The 21,411-nt window shown below is 42.0% G+C and overlaps 1 protein-coding gene and 1 long non-coding RNA gene across 6 annotated transcripts in view; one reads left to right on the top strand and one right to left on the bottom strand.

Moving 5' to 3' along the window:
* CDK5RAP2 (CDK5 regulatory subunit associated protein 2) overlaps positions 1-15,997 on the top strand; it is an 83,342-nt gene extending 67,345 nt beyond the window's left edge. For all 5 annotated transcript variants that reach the window (XM_037398947.1, XM_037398949.1, XM_037398948.1 and 2 more), the window contains 10 exons: positions 204-320; positions 2,199-2,388; positions 2,604-2,725; positions 4,109-4,357; positions 5,990-6,073; positions 6,200-6,459; positions 8,771-8,917; positions 10,906-11,044; positions 14,428-14,474; positions 15,352-15,997. In XM_037398947.1, coding sequence (XP_037254844.1) covers positions 204-320; positions 2,199-2,388; positions 2,604-2,725; positions 4,109-4,357; positions 5,990-6,073; positions 6,200-6,459; positions 8,771-8,917; positions 10,906-11,044; positions 14,428-14,474; positions 15,352-15,411 — 1,415 coding nt within the window. In that variant the 3' untranslated portion in view covers positions 15,412-15,997. The remainder of the gene's footprint in view (positions 1-203; positions 321-2,198; positions 2,389-2,603; positions 2,726-4,108; positions 4,358-5,989; positions 6,074-6,199; positions 6,460-8,770; positions 8,918-10,905; positions 11,045-14,427; positions 14,475-15,351) is intronic.
* A 106-nt stretch (positions 15,998-16,103) lies between these two features.
* LOC119153088 lies at positions 16,104-20,768 on the bottom strand. The gene is made up of 3 exons (XR_005106030.1): positions 20,614-20,768; positions 17,962-18,115; positions 16,104-17,570 (listed from the first exon to the last, which is right to left on the bottom strand). It is a non-coding gene; the product is annotated as an uncharacterized LOC119153088 (long non-coding RNA).
* Between the last annotated feature and the right edge of the window lie 643 nt (positions 20,769-21,411).

Below are 21,411 nucleotides of genomic sequence, written 5' to 3' on the forward strand. Positions count from 1 at the left end.
CTTGTGATTCAGGGCTTTGCATTACTTGGCATTAACCTGAACTGCCTTTTATTCTGTAGGGATAACCTTCAAAACATATAGGGGAGAAATATCTTTCAGAACATGTTTTTCCTGCTATTTTTTAAATTGTTCTTGTCTGGAAAGTTTAATCTTTAATGACCTAGAGATGACTCATAAATCATCTTTTATGTATATATTTATAGGTTCTGCAAACATTTTTATCCATGGCTCAGAGCAGCATAATTCCCTGACTTCTGAAATACATTTCCTGAGGAAGCAAAATCAAGTTCTGAATGCAATGCTAGCAAAAGGATCGAGAGGTAAAAATGTGAAACTGTGCTTTACAGAAGTGTGCTGCAATTTGTTCCAGATCGGAAAACAATAAAATATTAACAGTCCACTCATTAAACTGACTTAACCATTCTTCCCACCACTGAAATTCCGTGCTCAACTATAAGCATTCAAACTGGGGTTAACTATGATAAAGGAGTAGCAGTAGTGCTCTTTCTTTCTGTTTATTTGTAGCATTTTCCGTTTGATACTCGCTTTCATTACTCCATTCTTCTTTTTGCACATCTTTCTTTTTACACATTCTTTTTCCTCTTCCCCCTGTGCCTTTTATTACTATTTCTCTTCCTCCTTTTTCTCCATGCTTCCATTCTGAAGCCCTTTAAAAGAGAAAGAGAGAGAGAGAGAGAAAGCCATAGAATAGCGTTATTGCTGAAAATGAAGCCATTCGGTACGGAAGAGTTGCAAAGGGAAGCAAACTACTTACACTTAGGTTCCGAAGGCTGCTACAGAGGCTTGACTGGACAGGCCAAGTCACCTTTCTGGAAGCACTTTAGAAGAGAACAGAACTGAGGGATTCCATTTGGAAGTATTTGTAATCTCAGATTAATTTTAAACTTCTCTCATTTTCAGACCTGTGAACAGAGACGATTAAAGTCTTCCCTCTTCTTTCCCCCCAAGAAAACCAGCAACTTGCCAACTAGGTTCTTAAAAGCAGCTTAAGCCACAATTAGGTTGTAGGTCTCCATTTTTTCAGATTCTTTGTGTAAAAGAACTGGTGCTTCTAGCAGAGTCAGGTATTCTCTCATCTGTTCTGGTGCATCTTGGTGCTTGTCAGTTTGTTCAGGTTCTACTATTTTAATTAATATATCCCTGCTTTTGTTTGTTTCCACGGTTGATGATATGATCTGATAATGCCAGCGTTTCTTTTTTATCAGAACCATGATGAACAGGGTATTGTCTCCCTTGTGTTTTAAAATAATGTTGGTATCTCTGGAGTTTGTGAGCTTCTTTTCCTTTTATTCCTGGATGCACTAGAGAAAGAAAAGGCTCCTAGGTACCTCCTGCATGTTTTGGTCTTAGGTGCTTTCTGTCTCTAGTCTTAGCTTAGCCCTTCAGTAGTGAAAGGCTGGTGATGCACATTTCTAAGAGCACGTGGACATGACCATTTTCATATGCTTTCAACAAGACTATTGAAGATGAGGGAGTGATTTTCTAACTGTTGGGAGATGAAACGATTCCTCCCTGCTGTTTCTTTGCTAAGATTGCCACCTTCTTTTCCAATGCTAAACACAGGTCACAAAAAACTTGGGGTCCCGATAAGCCTCTGTGATTGCAGCTCTCAAAATGTTCAGTTGCCTCTATCAGCAATTCTTGTTAGAACCAGTTTGGGGAAGTAGCTTGTGCCAAGGAAAGGAGGACTGATATGATACATTGGGTGGATGAATAGGGCTGGGAAGGAGAGGACAGGGGGATTTCTGTGAGGCAAAGACGAACATGGATGCAACATGCCCTAGAACAATCCTGCTAAGTTCTTTTCTTCTTAAAGAGAAGTCAAATCCATTATTTTATGAGGATTGGCAAAGTCAGTGTGCCTGCTTTGGGATCGTGCTGCCACTAGTTGTTGAATACTATCCTTCTGACCAAATTCCAAGAGGTGTTGGGGCATTTGGCACATAAGGCTGTACACAGGTTTTTGTTGAGCCTTTGTGAGTCCTGGGAGTTAAATGTTGCACATTACAGTAAATGCATCTAGCAAAATTAATTAGAAAATTGAAATACTGTGATCCTAAAACTCACAAGAGCAGCTGTTATTTTCTGACAGTCTCTGAAAAAGCTGGTTTTGTTAAAAAGCGTACCTTTAGTAGATCATGGGCATTGCCGATACCTTGTGTCTCTTCTTGTTTCAGATAAACAAAAGGAAAATGAAAAGTTAAGAGAATCTCTTTCTAAAAAGAATGCAATCATTGAGCATCTTCATGAGGATTATGAATGCATCAAGAAAGAAAATGAAAGGTTGCAAAAACAAATTGGCCAAAAGGAAGATGAAATCAGATATCTGACATGTCAAATTTACAGCAGTCGTAATGAATTAAACAGGTATTGATTCTGTCCACATTCAGATGTTCATTTAGAGAAGAAATTGTCAGTGTGACAAGCACGTGTTTAGCTGTAGCCATTAACATTAATGAGGTGCATAGATAGATTCAAAATGCAAGAGAAGAATTATGGAGGAAAGGGGAATGGATTTTAGATTTTGAAACAAAATACAGTAATTTAACATTTAACTTAGCTGTTTTATTCGGACTTAACAGGCTACAAACAGAAATTAATGTAAAGGAACATCAGGTCTCTGAGAATGAGAAGTTACTGCAGTCACTCCGAACTGAGATCAAGGTTTATGAAAAGCTGGAAGAAGCAAGAAGGAAGAGGACAGGTATAAGTGCACAATTGTTTCTACACCCTTAGCCCTTGAAACCCTTCTCTCTGAATATGATCTCGTCAAGGGACAGTAGGGCTAGGTTGCTGTTTGTTTCTACTTGTGTCTACTATGCAAAGTAGAGTTGACAACTTGATGATCAAATGCTGCTTTTTACTTAGCAGTGTAACTGCGAAGTTGAGATGTGTGATATGTTCTGACTAGTCACACTCAAGTTCCCTTTATCTTTTCAGCTAAGCTAAAAACAAATATTGGAGATTCAGTGGCTCAGGCTGGATAAGCTTTGTGGGGATCTTAGATATTTACTTGTCATCTAAATACATGCTGCTGCATCCTCACAGGTGGTGCTTACTTAGGTAGCTTGTGCTGTCTCTTGTCTGAGTACGAGGGTAGTGTCTTCTCCCTAGGGCTGGGGAGAAGTGCTGGCACTGCTTTCTGAATGAGACATTTAATAATTTCCTTTCTGCATTTCTGTCGCTAAAGGTGAGGAGTAGGAATGAGACAGAAGAATTATTCCTACCCCTTTTAAGGAAGCTTACCACCACATAGCTGTTGGTATGGTTGGGCAAAAGAGTGGAATGCTGTTCATTGCTGCAAACCCATTACAGGATCCAGCAAATTTCCCACGGGAAGTTCTTGTAAAAGTTGATTATTTTTTCTTCCTGCTACTTTAAGTAATATGCCCTACCATCACTGTATTTCATGCCTAGCTGCAGCAGAAGAGTCCTGTTGGCATAAGGTTTAAGCCAAAGTGGGCTCAGGGATGGAAGTAAGTCTCCTTGCAGAACTGGTAATGTAATGAGAGAGCAGCAACACCCTCCTCGTGCAGTTGAACCCCTTCCTGCTCTGGAGAACAGTTTGATTTCAGCTTGAAGGAATAAATGGGATTGTTTGTGTACTGACCTTCTTTTATAAGAAGACGAACACAGCTCTTGGTTTTTTCAGGTTCAGATTTGGTCCTCTGGTTGCCAGGTGATCTCTATTTTCTTTTTTTTCTGTGTATAAAATTAACTCCCAGTTCTACTCCATCCCTCCTCCGCACTCCGAGATTACCCATGCCTTTTTCTTTCCCCAGACTGTGCATTAATGCACTTCGAATTTTGTAAATCCTATTCATTCTCCTTTTATTGTATTTTTTTTGCTTTTGGCATGAGACTTATTAGCTTTTATGGACAAAGTGAAAAATAATTTTTGACTCTTTAAGAGGGCAGAAGCAATTAAGACATGTTTTTTTTGTCAAACCATTATCTTAATGCTGTTTGTAGTTAATTCTTAATATTGAGGATAACACTGGCTATAATTTACTTGCTCAGCATTCTGGTAATGGCTAATATTATTTTAATTGCTAAAGATGTTGTGTTTCTTTTGAAATTGTCTCAGATCCCAGATGTGATGCATCAGACGAATTCCGAAAAGATCAGAATAATCCACTTGACTTACATGAACTATTGACTGAAATACAGAGTTTGCGAGTGCAGCTTGAAAGAAGCATAGAGACAAACAAGTCTTTGCATGAAAAATTAGAGGAACAGCTTGCAAAAGAAAAGACAGAGGAAGTGGGATCAGTGCCAGCTGTAAATATCAACTGTCTTTTCAAACAAGAATCTCAGCATCATGCAGGACTGAATGGTACTGTGCCATACGTGCTTTTGTTATGCTGCAGAACCTGTGCCTTGTTCTTTACAGATGCTCTTAAAGCCTTATACAACATCAGCTGTATGTTTGGGAGCTGCCTTTCAGATCCCTTTCCTGTTAGAGCTATTAGTGCATGGGGAGGCGGAATGCACACTGCACTGTCATATAGCCTCCAGCTGCCACTCCCTTCGCATGCAGGAAAAGCATCTGCAGACGGTCCCTGGGGTGGAAGGGTACCTACATTAAATTGCCATAGGTTCTCTTTTTAATACAGAGCTATATAGCATTTGCTAAGCGTGAGTACGTTTTACTCGAATGATCAATAAGTGCACTAAATGGTCTTTGTATAAATTAGTTGTCCCCTTTTTGCCCTTGAAGAATATTTTACCTTTATTTCAATCACCGTTAAGTGATGCTGTTTTAGCAAATCAAGGAGAATATAGTGTTTACACCCGGGGTTAGATTATTGTCCCAGTATAGATGTACATGGGATACAGAGGACACTGGAACGTCTTCCTTACTGCTAAAGTACTCTGCATAGTGACAGCTTTCTGTACTTCCAGTATCAGGCCACTCTTCTACTGCCTGTGCAGGTATGCATTTTGTTCTGGGAACCAGTAGTAACGGGGCTTTGCAGGTCCATATGCTTCACCTGAACATGCCTACCTCTGTTGTGCGCACCACACAGAGCAAGCAGCACCAGCCAGAGGATTAGTGTGAGAGCCTGTGAGACATAACAGGGGGTTTTACCACCGCATTTCTTTTGTGGGTCCATCATGTCCAATCGGAATCACACTTCAGATGCAATACATAATGAGCATAGCTCTGCGCTACTCTGTACAAGTAAGAAAGATGCTGAATGTAGCAAATAACTTTTACAGGTTGGTACTGTTCTCTGTGCACTTTATACTTCAACACTAAATGACAGTTGTGTGCTCCTTAGGGCCAGTCATGATCGAGTGAGTGTGGAACAGCTCTTGTGGGGAAGCTGTGCCACCAGTATCCCCAAATTGCATTTATTCCTGGTTAGTTTCTAGATAGAATCCTAGATGTTACTTTTGACCTGCATCAGGTAGTGTAGGTAGGAGCTGGAGAAGCTCATTCTTTCTTCTAAGAAAATGGTGAGTAGAGTTATAATAGCCTGGCATGATACGGACCAGAAAAACTCCTTGGAATGTCAACAGCTGAATTTATTACCTTTTGAGATGTATTGTGATTAGTCTTTAATCATAGGTATGTAGGGACTTTGGAAGGTCTGAAGAGGGGGAGTATAGATAAGATCTTTAGCGTGGTGTATGGCTGTGGAGAGCATCATACGTTCTGTGGAGTTAACGGGAAGCCTATGTTTGTTAAATAAAATGTCTTCATTGAAAGTATTGTAGACTTCCTGACTATGACTTATTTTTGAAGATACCTGAAACTCTGGGTAGATGCTAAAAAGATAAATGTAGGTAAATACTGGAAGATACATGGTGTGGTACTAGAAAATTAGCTGTGTTTCCCTGCTTCCACAGTCCAAGTGCAGCATCAGCAAGAAAAAGGAACAGAAGTAGAGCTAGGAAGTTTTTTTAATGCCCGTTGCCTTCTAATGATATACTCTTCCTTGTCCTGTCTTAATATATACAGAAAATCTTTGCAAATGCCCTGCTGCCAGCAGAAACAATTGTGAGCTGCAGAAGCATGGACATTGCATTTCGCTGCTGAAAACAGGTACATCCCAAAGTATCTTAAACGTGCATGTTATCAGTGTCCCAGACTTGCTACTTAAGAGAAGTCTAGTGTCAATTAGTACTACATATAAAGATAAAAAAAAAATAAACTATTTTTCTGTCCCAGGTACGCACTTGGCCTCTAAAGACGATTTGGACAGCACTTCACACTGCAGTAGCACTTCATCGTCCAGTACAGCATGTACCCCTCGCCTTGTGCCTGGACATCGCATGTGGGCAGACAAAAATGGGCGCCACGTTCTGGGCTTGATTGAAGATTATAATGCCCTACGGAAACAGATTGCAGAAGGGCAACAAGTTTTAGCAGAAATGGAGGTTTCTTTACACGAGGTCACTGGTACGAAACTGCAGGAGCCTGGAATAAAGGTAAATAGTGAAAGCTGTTAAAGGATGGTGAATTTTACCTAGAGGTGCAAAATGTATGGGTTGCAAAAGCACAGAACTAGGTTAATGGTGCAGCAGGCACCATTAGCTGAATAACTCTGCCAGGACATCTCAGCCTTGACAGTCCGAGTCTCATCTAGATGCAGGCACCTATTTGTGATTCTGGGTTAATGAGGCTACGGATAAATTAGTTAATTCTGGTCCTTTAATAAGCAATCGTACTTATACTTGCAGCTTGAAATGAGGTGAAACTACTTGCTTTTACTGTGGAAGTTGGTGGTTGTTATACTGGAAATGATAGAAAAGGTAAACAAAAACAACAACAAAAAGAACCCAGATAAAACTCTCAAATGCTTTAGGAAGGGCTTAAACCAGGGGTATGTATCAGTAGCCTAAGGATAAAAATAATTAAGGAGATTTTCCTGTAATGAAGGTTTGGAATAAACCCAGGAAATATGAGACAAATGAAAGAAACCTGATACACAGCTGATGAAGTTCTCACTTGGTCATATTCAGCCCTTTAGTAACATCAGGTTAGAACTGTACATTAATGATTGATGTATGCTAATGAGGGTTATTTCATACTAGGAAAGCTTTTTTATGTTTTTCCACTTCCTGGTAGTAGTTGAACACTTTAGCTATATCAGTAGCTAGTTTAGAAACTTAAATATCTCATTAATGATCAAATACTGTCTTCTAAGACAGTGCTTCATCTTTTCTGCTTCATGTGTGACACAGTGATACCAAGTCATGGTGCTGTTGCTATAGTCTTAATAATTAAACCAATAAAATGTTTGCCTTGTATTGAATAGTGTCAGTCCTTTTCCTCTAGAATCAGGAGAACAACTAGTGTTTCCTTATGGTAATTTTTTCTTATTTAATATTGATGATTTCTGGATACAGTTAATGATAGCATACTTGGGGTGGATTGAGTAAGACAAATCTATCTACCAGCTCCAACAAAAGGGAAGGAACCATATATGTGTCCATGGCAGCTTGTAAGGAAGTAAAAAAAACTTAAATCACAACAGGAAAGCCATGGATCAAGCATTTAAAACAACATACTAGTGGTAAAAATAATGAAACACTGGAATCAAGGGTGCTTAGAAATGCTGTTACTGGAGGCGCTTTTAAGAACAGATTATGTAAATGTAAAAATTACATTTATTGCTTTCCTGCCTTGGAGTGGGAAAGTAAACTAGGTGACTAATGAAGGTCCTTTTCACCTCTATGATTTTATGATAATATAAATGTTGTAAAAAACATGTTCACTGCTCTTCAAAAACCAGAAGTTCTTAACTACTAAGTAAATTCACGCTACTTATGTTTCTAGTTATAATTAGTAAAGCTATTGAAGATGCAGTCATCAACAATTCTGAAATTCTTTTTGTGGTATCACATGTGTGCTCACACAGTAAAATGATGTCTGAATGACACTTAAGACTCTCTGAAGTATCATATATTTTCAAATGACCTAGTTAAGATACTGATAATGACTGAAAAAGTAATCTCTCTGTAAGTTTTTAACTTGTTTTGTTGGTGTAAAGATAAAAGCAGTAAGTTTCAAAATTTGCAGTTTCCTATCAAGCTTTACATCACTGAAGTTTCAGACTACTTAGCAAATGGGATATTTTATGTGACAGGAGGATTCTGGTTAGATAACAATGCTGAATAAGTATTCAAATGATGCGCTGCATGGGGCAAGAGCTGTGAATGCTTTTCTTTCATTACCCTTCCCCCTTCTGTATCGCCATTGCTTTGGTAATTCATTTGCTCCCCTTGCATTCTTTGCCTCCTTTATTTCACATTTATGCAATTTCTTCAATTTGGTTTTCTCATCTGTCAGCAGAGGAAAACATTTTATGTGTGTCCTGATAGTTATTTTAGCATTAAATGGAACAGTTTAAAGGGTCTGCTAAGGAAGAAACATCTATATTGCTTCAATTGATGTCTGTAATCATTTGACTTTCAAATAACATGACACAAAATGCAAATGGAGAACGAAGAGAGTTGCCAGCTATTACCATGTGGCATAGCAAATCTAGTAAATATAATCTATTATTAATCATGGTTATTGATTAGGATAAATCCCCTCCCTCTCTGAAATTCTCACATAATGCATAATTCAGCAGTCTTTGTAAACTAACAAATTAGCTTCTGTGGCGCACACAATAGCTGTGTACGTCATCTTAAATATGAAATCATACCAGCTGGATTTAAGCCATTAATTAAGATTATATTTTCGTAATGTTTTAAGCATAAAAAATAACATGTCTCTAATCCTATGGTACAGGTACTGGACCAGGCATCGCTGCATAGCTTTTCTGCAAATGTTCACACGGTACAGCAGATTTTAGAGGAGGCTGCACGTTTACTGAAACTTCTCTGGAGGGTTTCCCTTCCACTGAAAGCTGTACACGGTACTGCTCATGGCACTCAGGTACTATTATGTTTCATTTTGGGGTTTTGGGGTTTGTTTTTTTGGCCTTTTCTGAACTGCTGTAATGTATCGAGGAAGATGCACCAGTTAGGAATGTGTCATTTGGGAAAATCTTTTGAAAATCATGGACCCAGGATGCCCAGTCTCTGGACACATGGATTTAGTCAGCTCTCATCACCGAAGGCTGAGGCTGAACGTGTGCTGGCTCTCTATCCTGATCGTATTGTATACCGAAGTGTTTATTTACAAAATACTTTATATTAAAGATGTAATCTGCAACCCTGTTACATGATAGTCAGGAAACCTAGGCAGGTGGCAAACGCTCCGTTTCAACAAGAAAAGGTTTGGACTCCCTGTTACAGAACAAAATTCAATTTGATTATGTATATACTGGTAACAACAGAAACTTCAGCAACTTTGATGTAATCTGAGCTACATTTTTCTTTTACGTTTTTTGATGCCTAAGCTGTAAAATAGGATGCTTTTTTAAAAGTGTGACAAAATGCCAAGACAAGTTTTATAACATTTTCACTAAAAAGGATTGCACTATGCAAATGAATGAAAGTAAACTGAATGAGGAATGAATTATCCATACTGTCATAATACACCACTCAGTAATGAAACTGTTTCAAACAATCTAAAGTGTTTTCACTGAGGTTTTTGTGTGTGTTTCTTAAGGGAAGCAGGATATTGCTAAAACCCTCTCCCAAACTTTAGGAAAGTAAACATTTTACATAAAATTTTCATAACATTTTTTAATGTTATTTTCTAGCATCCTTAAATGTGTAAAATCACAGAAGCAGTAAGAATGAACTGTGTCGTCTAATTTATTCACTGATGTTTCAGCTCCATATTTGGGATGTCTTGACAAATGTGTATACTTACATTTTTATCCTTATGTGTATAATCTATACACACAGCTATATGTTGGCCTGGATTGCAGTATCTGAACATATCTCACACCCCACCCCCCCCGAGGGCTTTCAGTATGTGGGTGATGCATCTAATGCTTTACTGTCACGCTGATCTAAACCTTCCTGATCTGGATCAGTCACTTCTGAAAATCAGACCTTAATGTGTGTGGGATCTGAGTTCCCAGGACTGCACCTAATTACAGCCTAACAGAATCGATTCTGGAGTTTCTTCTCTTCTTCTCCGACATTCTGAGATCTTCAGGATATTAGATTGCTTCTGATGTCTTAAATGCAGTATTTGAAAGGATGTCTCTTGAAGCTTGATTCTAAAAGATACTGAGCATTCACTGCCTTCTCTGCAGCCCCACAGGAGTTGTGAGTAATCAGTTCTTCTGAAGAGCTAAATGCCAGGGGCGAATTCCAGAAGATACTATTATTTAACAAGTGGCACAACAAGAGAAAAAATATGTACAAGCTTAAGTTTGCATGAGGATCCAGATCAGTGATACTATCAGACTATGTCAGTACTACTCATAGTCCTGTTTTACAAGATACTAACCGTAACTTGGTTGGAATTGGTGTTGAAAACTGAACCTTAAATAATGATACTGCCAAATAATTTTGCAATAAAACTGTCTTGGTCATTTGTACAATGCCTTTTAGCCCTCTTATAAAGGCAGCATGAACCATTAATGGAATACTGGAGAAGGAAGCTGGAGGTTCTGAACCTGGCAGAAGGATACCTGCTGATCCCACAGCACTGGCCTGCCTTATATTTTCTAGTTGAGGGGAATGGAAGTTTAAAACCAAAAATAAGCACTGGTGTTAAGAATTTTCTCAGACTAGCATAAAAATTAATTGCACTAAAAGCCAGCTAAGCATTGTCTCTTGGCAGATGTCATGGAATCGTGTGTCATCAGGGATGTGAATATGGAAGGAGAGGCACTCAATGTTGTTTCACTTGAGTTGTTCATACTCTAAGGAAGCTTGAGGTGTCTTGTACAAAAGTATTTAGTAATTCACGGTGTACAAACCACTTATATAATACTTGAATATTTTCTTCTCTCAAATTAGGATGAAGGAATGAAAGCAGAAATACTTAGATTACGTAAGAAACTGTCTGAGCAAGAGAAGAAGTTACATAGCACAGTGAAACGCTTGCACTCCACAAACCAGCTGAAGGAAAACATGGAGAAAGTCATCATTGACCAGTGTAAGTGTATGCTTTATTATAGGTTCTTATTTTATTTTTGTTGTCTGTGCCTATCTCTAAAATTGGAGAAGAAACAAAATTAATATAGGTGCCCATTCTTCTGCAATTGCTCTGACTGGTGCTTTCCTGTGCCCTGTCAGTTTTTAGTGACAAAACAATTCATGAGGTTCTGACTGTACAGAACTGATGGCACCTCATTCAAATGGGAAGAAGTTGCCCAACTGCAAAAGACTGCACAGAGTATCATGAGAAGCAGTTTGTGATTTTACACAACCCACAGATAATGTGTCAGTCTATGCAGCTGCCACTAATTGCTGCTGATTTCTTGAGTTATTCCATTTCAGGTAATGCCATTCCCAAGTTGTACTATCCTACAGCAGTGCCAGACAGAGGCAAAGTTACTGTTGCTGTAGACCATTCCAGCCAAAGTTTTTGACGTTGTCCTTGTCAAAATGGCCATTTTGCCTCAGTCTTAATAAATGTGGAATTAGGCTTTTAGAGTTTCTGAGGTGTCTGTCTGTTGCATGTGTCACACTAGATAGCTGAATGCTGGGAAAAGGCAGCGCAGCAGCAAAGGAGATTTGTCAGTGTTCTACACCAGACTGAGAAGTGCAAGAGAACAGAAGGCTCAGAACAAGGGAAACAGAAGCTTACTATGAGTCATTTTGTAAAGAAAAATTAGGATGTGCTGTGAAATGATATTTTACCCTTAGCAGCTGTATCTAGAAAATATCTGGAAACAGGAAGACAAGTGGGATATGGACTGTTTTGTAGCTGTGTTAAGCCAGGTGTCTGAAGAGATGCATCTCTTCTGCTTTAGAGTTTAATCACTCATCAGAAGAGATTTGAATGGAGCTAACCTCTTTTCTACCTTCATGCTATGGTAATATGTGTATTGCAGGAGGAGGATTTAATTTTCTTCTTAAAAAAAATAATTATCCTTCTCTTAGGAGGTGGGACTAAGTGACTCATTAGTCTGTGCTGGAATGGCACTTGTGTTATCAGTTATCTAGACTGTAAAATGTTACACATCATACAAAGTTATGAAAATGGCCACAATACTGTAAGTGACTCAAGTCATTTAAATGCAGTGTAGAGGAATAAATGTTATTTTGCTCCATAGCCTGTAGCTTTTCTAAGGTACATGTCTCTTCTGCCTGCAGATTATTATTTTTTTTGTTTAAAGCATTTGTGGGCTGGGTTTTGGTCACTTCTTCCAGAATTTTTGTATTAACTGATGTACAAGTTACTTATTTTAAATCCAAAACTATGTTTTGTTCAGGTTTTACAGTTAAATAGCTCAGTTTGGGGTTGTCATATAAGAATCAAAGCTATTCTGTTCTGTCTGTCCAAATTCTGTCCCTGGGGCAGATGTACTGGTTTAGTTTGGTCAGTTCCTGGTTCCAGTGACAGCGCAGACGTGCTGGGTAGTTTCAGTAGGGCTGGGCAGGGTATATATCAACAGAGATTTTACCCTTATGGCCACACGTTACCCCTGCACACAGCCACTTCACCCGCCCATACGTTCAGAAAGAAATGGCACACCTCCCCCTTACTTTGCTCGCTCCTTTTCAGGGCATTAAGCCTCATCCAAACTAGGTCCTAATAGAACGAAGCCTGCATTTTCTGAGATCTCCTTAATGCAAAGTGCTGCCTGGCTAGCAGCAGCTTTGATGTTAGTGTCATAGCCTCTAAATTATTTTCATGTACTGAATTTAATATTTTTGATTTAGAAAAATCTAGTTTGCCAGGTGAAATGAATTTACTAGCAGAGTTCTTTATGAGCAGAGAGCACTCTGCTGCACAGAAAAACCGAGATACGATTTTCTGTAAGTTTCATTGATTATGGAGATTATGGATGTCAAGTTACCTTTGCCTTAAAGAGCAATTTCAGAAATGTTTCTAAATTGTGTCTGTACACAAATTCCTGACCAAGCATAAAACAAAACTGGTGGATCATCTGAAGCTGCTGGACTTTGTTAGGTTGTTTACGGTTATTTTTGATATTTCTTCTTTTCTCCTTTTGCTAGTAAGAAAGCAAAGGCATCACAGCAGGTGACCTTGCCTGCCTTCATTCTCCAAACATCCTGTTAGCTGGCCACTCCACTGAGGATATGCAGGTTCCCTCTGTTATTTAGTTGAGCATTCCTAAATATAGTTGGAGGCAGAGACTGGAACATTATTGCGGCTCAGAGTCTTCTGTGTGCTTTCTCTGGCAAGAGAACTCACTGCTTATAAACCTCATCTGAACCTCTGAACATGTAACAATGCAGTGCCAAATTGCAGTAATCTGCCAAGGGTATAATTATCTCATGACAGCTATACCCTTGGAGTTGTTGGGTTCTTATTATTGTAATGAAAAATCTTTATTATGGCTAAATTGTGTATTTTTGAGACTGGAATATTAAATTGGTACTTGTGAATGGTATTTTTCAGCAGATATGGAGCTGACATAGATTAGAGAATCACATATTTAACCTGACATTTCTAAATATCAGTTTTGTTTAGAAGCATCCCGTCCTCCTCACAGGTCTTGCGCTGTCCCCACAGAGGCAGACTAGCTGGATGAATAGAGAAAACTTGGAACCCTTCAGAGCGAGCCACTGGCATGATTTCCCCTACGCGTATATCGGTTGCTTTGTCCTTGAACTGCTGGAGGATTTGGCTGACTTCTTTTGCCATCTGTCCTCTTCCCAGCCCATCATCCCCCATAACCTCTCCACTGTGCAGTTTTTCTCCCCCTCCTGCTAACTGCTCCCCCCAGCACAAGTAGGCTGCCTAATAGATCAAATTATAGTTAGATCATGCACCATCTCCCCTTAAAAATTAACAGAAAGTCTTCCTTTGATGACTTAGGTCAAGGGAACCAGGTCATCAGTATCGCAGGGCACTGTTTGTATCGGTGATGTTAAATGCAGTGATGAGCTGTGCTTGTTTTCAGTAGCATTCTTGGTATGGTGGGAAAAACTTTAAAAACACTTCCCTGATGTTTAGATTTGAAAAGCAGACGGTGTGCTAGATGGAACATGGGCTGCAGGTAGGAAGTGGCATTCAGGTGGTGACACTGCTTGGGACCTGCCCTGTGGTCCTGAGTGCCCCCCAGCCCCCTGTGCTGTCTGCTTGTCCAGCATCGCCCCTTAACCTTCTGGTGGTGCAGCTGGAGGTTTGTACATCAGCCTGAGTTTCTGAACAGGGAGTAACCATTTCGCATTTTGGTGAGTAAGAAAGTTGAAGTGGTGGGGGGAGCTGTGTGAGATTGCCTGGTCTCTGCCCATCACACAGATGTGAGTTCATACATTTTTTAATATTTGGTCATAAGACTTGAATACAGGGAATATAGAAAGACTGTGCAGTATTGTTTGTAATCTCCTGTTTGTTTCCAGTGGTTTTAACTCATGATGTCTTGAAGAAGGCTAGAGGAAACCTGGAAGTAAGTAAAACTCTTGCTTGCTTTTAATTCTTTGGTATATACTCATTAGAAATACGCATTGCTGTGTCAGTAGTACTTTGCAGAATTAGTCTTATTTGCTTTAGATTTGCTACCTAATCAAGTCTGGGTGACAGCATTTTACTATGATAAACATTCTGCAATGTTTGATGTTTGAATTAGAGTTTTATGACTGACCACGTAAACAGCTAAACCCTCTCCTCTCTGATGCTTTCCCTAGATTAATATTCATGTCTGTCTTCTTCTTCCAGGAGTTTATTTTCAGCACATCACAATCCAATAACCTGTCTACTGAAAAAGTTCACAGAAGTCACCCTTATTTAAAGCCTGTGTATGTGTTAATAACTGGTGGTGCTTTTTAAAAAAAATATAGACCCAACAGGCAAAGCTTTTGCAAACAGCCTTTTGCTAATGCAGTGTATTAAATTAGTTTGAGTGTTCAAGTAATCACTGTTTGGATTTGATTTCTCCCAGAAGGTTCAGACTTCAGTCCCAGAAGGATGTAATGCACCTCTTGACTCCTAAATCCCATCCTTCTCACACACTCCCCTCTGAATGACATTTCTCAGCCCCCTCCTTAAATTTTCCTCTAACCTTTTCCGTGAATCTCTTCTCCCTTATCCTCATCAGCAGTGTCTTCTTGAACACTTCCCTGTGCAGCGGCTGTACTGTTGTCTCAGCCCTACCTGAGTTAGAAAGTGATGACATAAACCAGTCTTTCTGCTTACAGAAGTCTTACCGCTTTAATTTGAAGAGCTGCTGAACACAGAAGCTCCTATTTGCAGCATTGTGGCCCAGGGACAAATTGTGTGCATTTGAAGTACTGTAAAATAGTAATAATTATTGCTTTTCTAACCAGGTCCCACCAGCTGAGAATCAAAAATCACCTTTCTGTACCAGCAAAAAAAGGATTCTCTGAAGGAGAAGGTTCCACTTACAAAGACTGGTCCTGTGATTGTTGTTTGCTTCTTTATGCCTTACTATTTATTGATGTAAAAATGTTCAGCTCTTTTAATGGCATCAGCCTTTGACCAAAAAAAACCAGACAAAAAAAGACATCTTTTGGTAAATAACTTATTTAACATTTTCTGTAATGTAATGATGGTTTTTAATATTTATTACAGAAGCAAGGTACTGGAGGTATTGAAGAAAAGCCAGTTGTTTTTTTTAAAGTTGGCTAATTTGAAATTTTATATTTGTACTTGTTATGTTATAAAACTATTTGTTGTTATAGTCAAACAGGTCTTGAAAGCGTGATCCACTTTCCCACCTGTTTCTCTACCGCTAAAAGAATGTAGGTTAAAAAAAATATATTGTTGTCAGTTGTCATTGTTTTGTAGCCATCTGAGAAACGTTCAATATTTTAAAGCATTTTAAACATATCTGGAAGGTTCTTCTGGAAGCTGCCTAATGCTGAGCTTTCTTATTGCTCTGCTAAAAACTGAGATGATGTTATGTCTGAAAATGTTACTTAAAAAGCAGACAATTAAAATGAAAAATAATCACTAATGTGTTTGTGTTAGTTCGTTTAAACCACCAGACTTTGAGCTTATACTAAACAAAGAAGCCTCCTCATTACCATGCTCATTTCCCGGAGTTCTGCCCGAGGAATCCAGCCCTTACGGCAGCGTCTGTAAGGTATGGCAGAAGCGCTGGTCTGGCAAGGTGGGAGTGCTGGGAACGTGCATTCAGGGAGCTGTGATCAGAGGGTGTCCTCCTGCTGACAGAACGTCCCTGTCACCCCCTGCCTCCTCGAGACCTGTACAGAGAGGACGGAAGGCCACATGAGGGACACAGCCAAACAGTTTTGAAAATAAGTCTTTTACTAGGGATTTTTATGTCCCACATCGGTATGTATAGTAGTGATATTTTGGCAGGGCCAGAGAACTGCAGCATTAAACATGCCTGGTTGTGCTCTGCTCGTCCTGCCTGCTGCCTTTTCAATGTTCCCTCCGGTTTGAGCTGCCCGAGCAGCCAGTTTCAGAGCAGAGCTGACTGCTTGCAGTGGCAAAGTGAACTGGGAAAAGAGTTTAGTTGAAGTTACGGTCTTGGTAGGGTAAAGTGATTTTTTTGGTTACAAAAGTAGGCTTTATGGTGCAATCATGACTTGATTGAACTAAATAAATTTCACACACCGTGTGATTTTTTTTTATGTTTTCCAAGTTTGTGATGTCCCCATTATGCAAGATAACTTGCCTCTGTCATGTAAGAAGGTTAGCACCAGGCCTGGGAAATCTCTGCACAGGACTGGGGTTATATTGGGTCCTTGGCTATTGCACCCCAGAACATAACCGGTGTGTACGAGGCTTCCACAGAAGATGAGTTTGTGCTCACTGGAACACGGCTGTGGCGACAGCCTGCGGTTACAGCTCTGAGCTGGCCAGGTAGTTCTGCCTGGTCTGGTAGGTCATGCACAACACACAGAGGCTCAGACAAGTCAGAATCGGTCCCCTCCTCCCCCTGAAGCTTTGGTTTGCTTGGAGTAGTTTCCCAGCAGTTTGATGATACTCAGCTAACTCTGAATACCACAAAGATGCTTTAAATCCCATTGCTTCTAAATTGCAGATTCATATTAAATGGTCAGAGCTGTTGCATCCTCCGGTTGGGCAGGCCTACACGCCTAAGTTCTGGGCGGTTACCGGTGTGATAGCTTGGTGCCACACAGGTCACATCGGCACTGGTTAGCGGGATGGCTGGTCATATACCATACTCCCACAAGCCATTGTGCGTGTGAGCTTGTAATAAAGAGAAACAACATAAAGCCATGTGCTTTCAGGGTGGCCGTTCCGGTAGTCCCTGGTATGACCTGCTTTTTGCAAGCTCACAGCAATGGACCTTCTCTAAAGTACAAAAATGGATTTAATGGGGAGGTTCCACAGCCTGCCTGGAGGTGTCGTGCTCTGAGAAACGTTCTGTGCCTTGGAGATCCCAACCGGCAGTCCTTACCTGAGCCAGCCTGAGCCTCCGCCTCAAGTCCTGGCTGCTGAGTACTTGCACTCCTGGTCCATCAAGGGAAATGACAACTCAATAGCAAAACGGTGTCTTTAGCTGGCAGCAGGGGGAGGCAAACTCATTTGTCTGGATTAGAGGAAAGATGCCAGAAAAACTGGAAAAGTTAAAAATAAACTTTGCAAATTGAAAAAGGGGGAGGTAAGGGAAGAGCATGCAGTCAAACTTGTTCTTCAGTCTCTTCACACGTTATTGTCCTCACAGCTCACTAAAAACGTCAAGTTAATTTTACTAAGTAGCTAAATTATAGACACTCAGATGTAATCAGAATCTGCTATACATTTCAACTTTCAAAATTAATCATCCTACATTTTTGAGTTATAACACCTGAAGGAAACAGCTGTACATCTATATATAGTACACCCATGCTCCTGGTCGTCTTGCAGCCTCCCCCCCGATATGTACTTAAATAAATAAATAAATAAAAATCTTTCCTTTCCTGAGATGATTTGCCACTTACTTCTTGCTAGCCCCTGCTGTGCCCTCCTGGAGCGCTTCTCCTGACCCCTTTTTCCTTCTGATCGGCTCCGATGGCTGCATCGAGTTCACAGCAGAGCGTGCGCCTGCGCTGGGCAGGGAAGGGGACATCACACCCACTGCTGACAGTGGGTTAACTAGGGGGAAAAATGTAGCATATCATTTTTACCTCTTTAAAAACAGATGATCCTACGAGATCAAAGTATTTCATCTTAATGAGACGTGCCTCAAACACACACAATTTATTGGGCTGGTTTAAAAATAATTAAAAAAAAACCCGCAAAAAAAGCTTACCAGATGGAGGGCTATAGAAGACAAAGCTTATGGAGTGTTAAACTTTGTTCCCATTAAACAAAATTAAATTTTCCTTTAAAAATAATTATGCAGGAGAAAAATAAGCAGCATAAGCAAATGGAATTAAAAGAGGAGCTCATTTGCTTAGTGAGTTCCTGCCTGTACTTTCATTATATGTGCAAGGTGAATTGAAACATTGCTGAGAGAGTGGTTCAGGAGCGAGCGTTTGAGTACACGAAGGGAGGCTTGTGGGTCTGTTGGCTCTACCTGTGACCTTGAACCTTTCCGCTCTGTTCCCAGGCTTGCAGACCAGTTGAGACTAGGAAAAGAAGAAAGAAAATAAATAAAAAGGAAAGGAAAGAAAAATAAAAAGGAAAGGAAAGAAAAATAAAAAGGAAAGGGCACGGCTGGGAGGCTGCGGTCACAGCTTAAGAACAGCGTTGTAATTACCTCTGCCAAAGAGAACAAATAGAAATAATATTCAAAAATCACAGGTGGTTGGTTGTATTAAAAATAAATCAATGCTAATGCATTCAAGCGTTTAAAAACAAAAGCGCAGCAGATCTGTATGGTGTTTTAATCTTGACAAAAGCTGCCAGTTCCATTTTTTGCAAGGGAGCCGGTGAGGTTTTGCGGGATGCCGGGGCACGGGGAGGGGACCGGGGCTCCTGGCAGGGGACAGAGGTGCCGGTGGAGGGGGCAGAGCACTCGCCACAGCTGTGCCCCGAAAGGCTGAGCAGAGGGGAACACGCCCTCTTTGCATTTTGGGTTTATTTTGAACACTCCTGAACCTAGACGGAAAGCAAATCCTGTCATCACTTCGAAATTCAACAGAAATGACAATATGGGAAGAAAAACATAAAAAGAAAGTGACAACACTCTTTGGAATTCTGTTGACACCAAAAATCCCAATTTACAAGCAGCCAAAGCCTGACCCCTGGTCACCTGCAGACAGGAGCTGCTGGAAGCGGTGGGTGCCCAGAGCTTTTCCAGCCTGGAAGCAGGCGCAGGGCTTTGCTGTGAGCGAGACGGAGGGTGAACCACTGCGGTGCAAACCAGTACTGAGGCCCTTTGGTGCCCCAGCAACCACGTCTAGGTGGCCGTGCACAGGGACCCGTACCTCCAGGCATGGGGGCTGCTGCTGGCAGAGGCCGTTTGGCCTCTGGATGTTGCAGACACGCTGGGCAGGCTGAGACCCTCCAGCAGGAGCCTTCCCGTGCCCGCAGTGCGCTCCGCAAAACCCGGCACGCCGGTCTCGATTGCGGGTCTGTAACAACTTGGAAAAAAGCCGTTTGAATAGCCCAGGTACACACTCCCCATTTCTACGCCCTGCTTTCCCTTCCCGACCTGGTCCATCCCTGGAGGCGTTTAAAACCCGCTTAGCAGCGGCGCTCGGGGTTAGCGGTGGGCTTGGCAGTGCTGGGTGAGTGGTTGGGCTTGATGATGCTAAAGGTCTTTTCCAAGCTACGTGAGGTGATCCCTCCCTTGGCTACCCTGGTCCGTTTCTGGGCCTTTCCGGGACAGCCACTAGATGGCAAAAGCACGTTGTGCCGGCCGGGAACCGGCCGCAGCTTCGGGAGCCGCTGTGGGACGAAGCTGCGGAGCACGCAGGTACCTGCGGCCGCGGATCCCCCAGGCTCCTGCTCCTGCCTGGGAACCTGCGATAAACCCAGGCACACCTTGCCTGGTCCGGCCTGGGCTCGGTGGTGCGAATGACATTAAAAAGCTGAGCACTGGACTCCGTGCTTACCGACTTACCAGTCACCCCCCACCCCACCCCACCCCCAGACCAACAAAACCCCAACCAAAACCCAACGCAATCCCAAAGAGTCCCAAACTGCCCTGCATTGAGTCGTAGTGACCCAGAGGCCACTGGTGTTACCACCAAGGTGCTGTTACCGGCACGTTTGGTGCTTGCTGATGTTTTGGTGCTGCCCTTTGCAGTGCTGCACCCCTCCAGGCCCCCCACCCCCCCATGGCCCCTTCAACAGGCTTTGCCTTCCAGGGCACACGGCGCTCAAGGGTGCCCGATGCTCGGCTGGGTGCTGCAGGCAGCTCAGCACCAAAACACTGACCCCTGCTGCAACTGCAGCCCCGCTGGGTGGGCGCCCAGCCCCTCGCCCTCCGGGTGAAGCAAGGGCAGACCAAAGCCCGGCTGCCCCTACAAAGGCATTTTTCTCCACCGCAGGCTCGGCAGCAGACCACCAGGGTCACCCACCAGGCTGCAGGGGGGAGCCCCGGCGAGGGGCAGCGGGCTGCCGCGCCTGCCACCCAGCACCACGTCATTCGGATTTAGCCGGGATGAAGTGTGCGTGCACAGGGAAGGGGCTCGGTCGCTTACATGGTGCAGCTGTAGCATCCATCTGCAGAAAATACCCCTTGCAGGGAGGGCAGGCTGTGTCCTCCAGCTTCTCCGTGCTGCCAAGGTGGGGCAAGCCAACGCTGCTACCCAGCTGGGGGCACCAAGGAATCAAGGAAGATTTCAAGTCACTTTAGTGGCCCATTCCCACCTTTCTATCCCCCTACCCACCATCCTCCCACACATTAAAATCTGTATTTTGCACAGCTCACTCCTGGCTCCAGAGAAGCAGCACCAAACCTGGCTCCGGGCATCAGTGCAGACTTGCAACACATCTTTGCAAACCAGCAAATTGAAAGCGCTAAATGAACCAACACGCATGCCGTTTTCCTACCTATCTGCCCAGGAATCCACTCTGACAAGTTCCCAACACCACCAGATTGCCCCTTGCACACCGGCACAGGCAGCCCTGGGCTCCCCCCACCCACCTGCGGGCTGTGGGACCCGCTGCCACCCCTGCCCCGTCCTGGCTTCAGACCTGCTGCTCCGCACTCGGCAACCACATTGTCTTTATCATTATTTTTTTATTTTCATTGACCCTCCTGCAAAAAAGCTCTGGGTGCCTATTTTTTTTAATGTGTTTACTGTGTCATTTCTTTAGAAAGATACTTGTTACAATACTTTTTTTTCCCTCTGTCCCCCCAGCCCCATTGGAGGAATCTGCTTGGGTAATTTGTTGAAGCGGGTTGCTGGGGCATACATTATGCATGAGATGCAATCTTTATTTTTGCACTCCACTGTGTGCATTCTGAAACAGGAATGGCATCGCGTGCCTGCACA

The sequence above is a fragment of the Falco rusticolus genome, chromosome 9 (assembly GCF_015220075.1).
Source record: "Falco rusticolus isolate bFalRus1 chromosome 9, bFalRus1.pri, whole genome shotgun sequence".
NCBI lineage: Eukaryota > Metazoa > Chordata > Aves > Falconiformes > Falconidae > Falco > Falco rusticolus.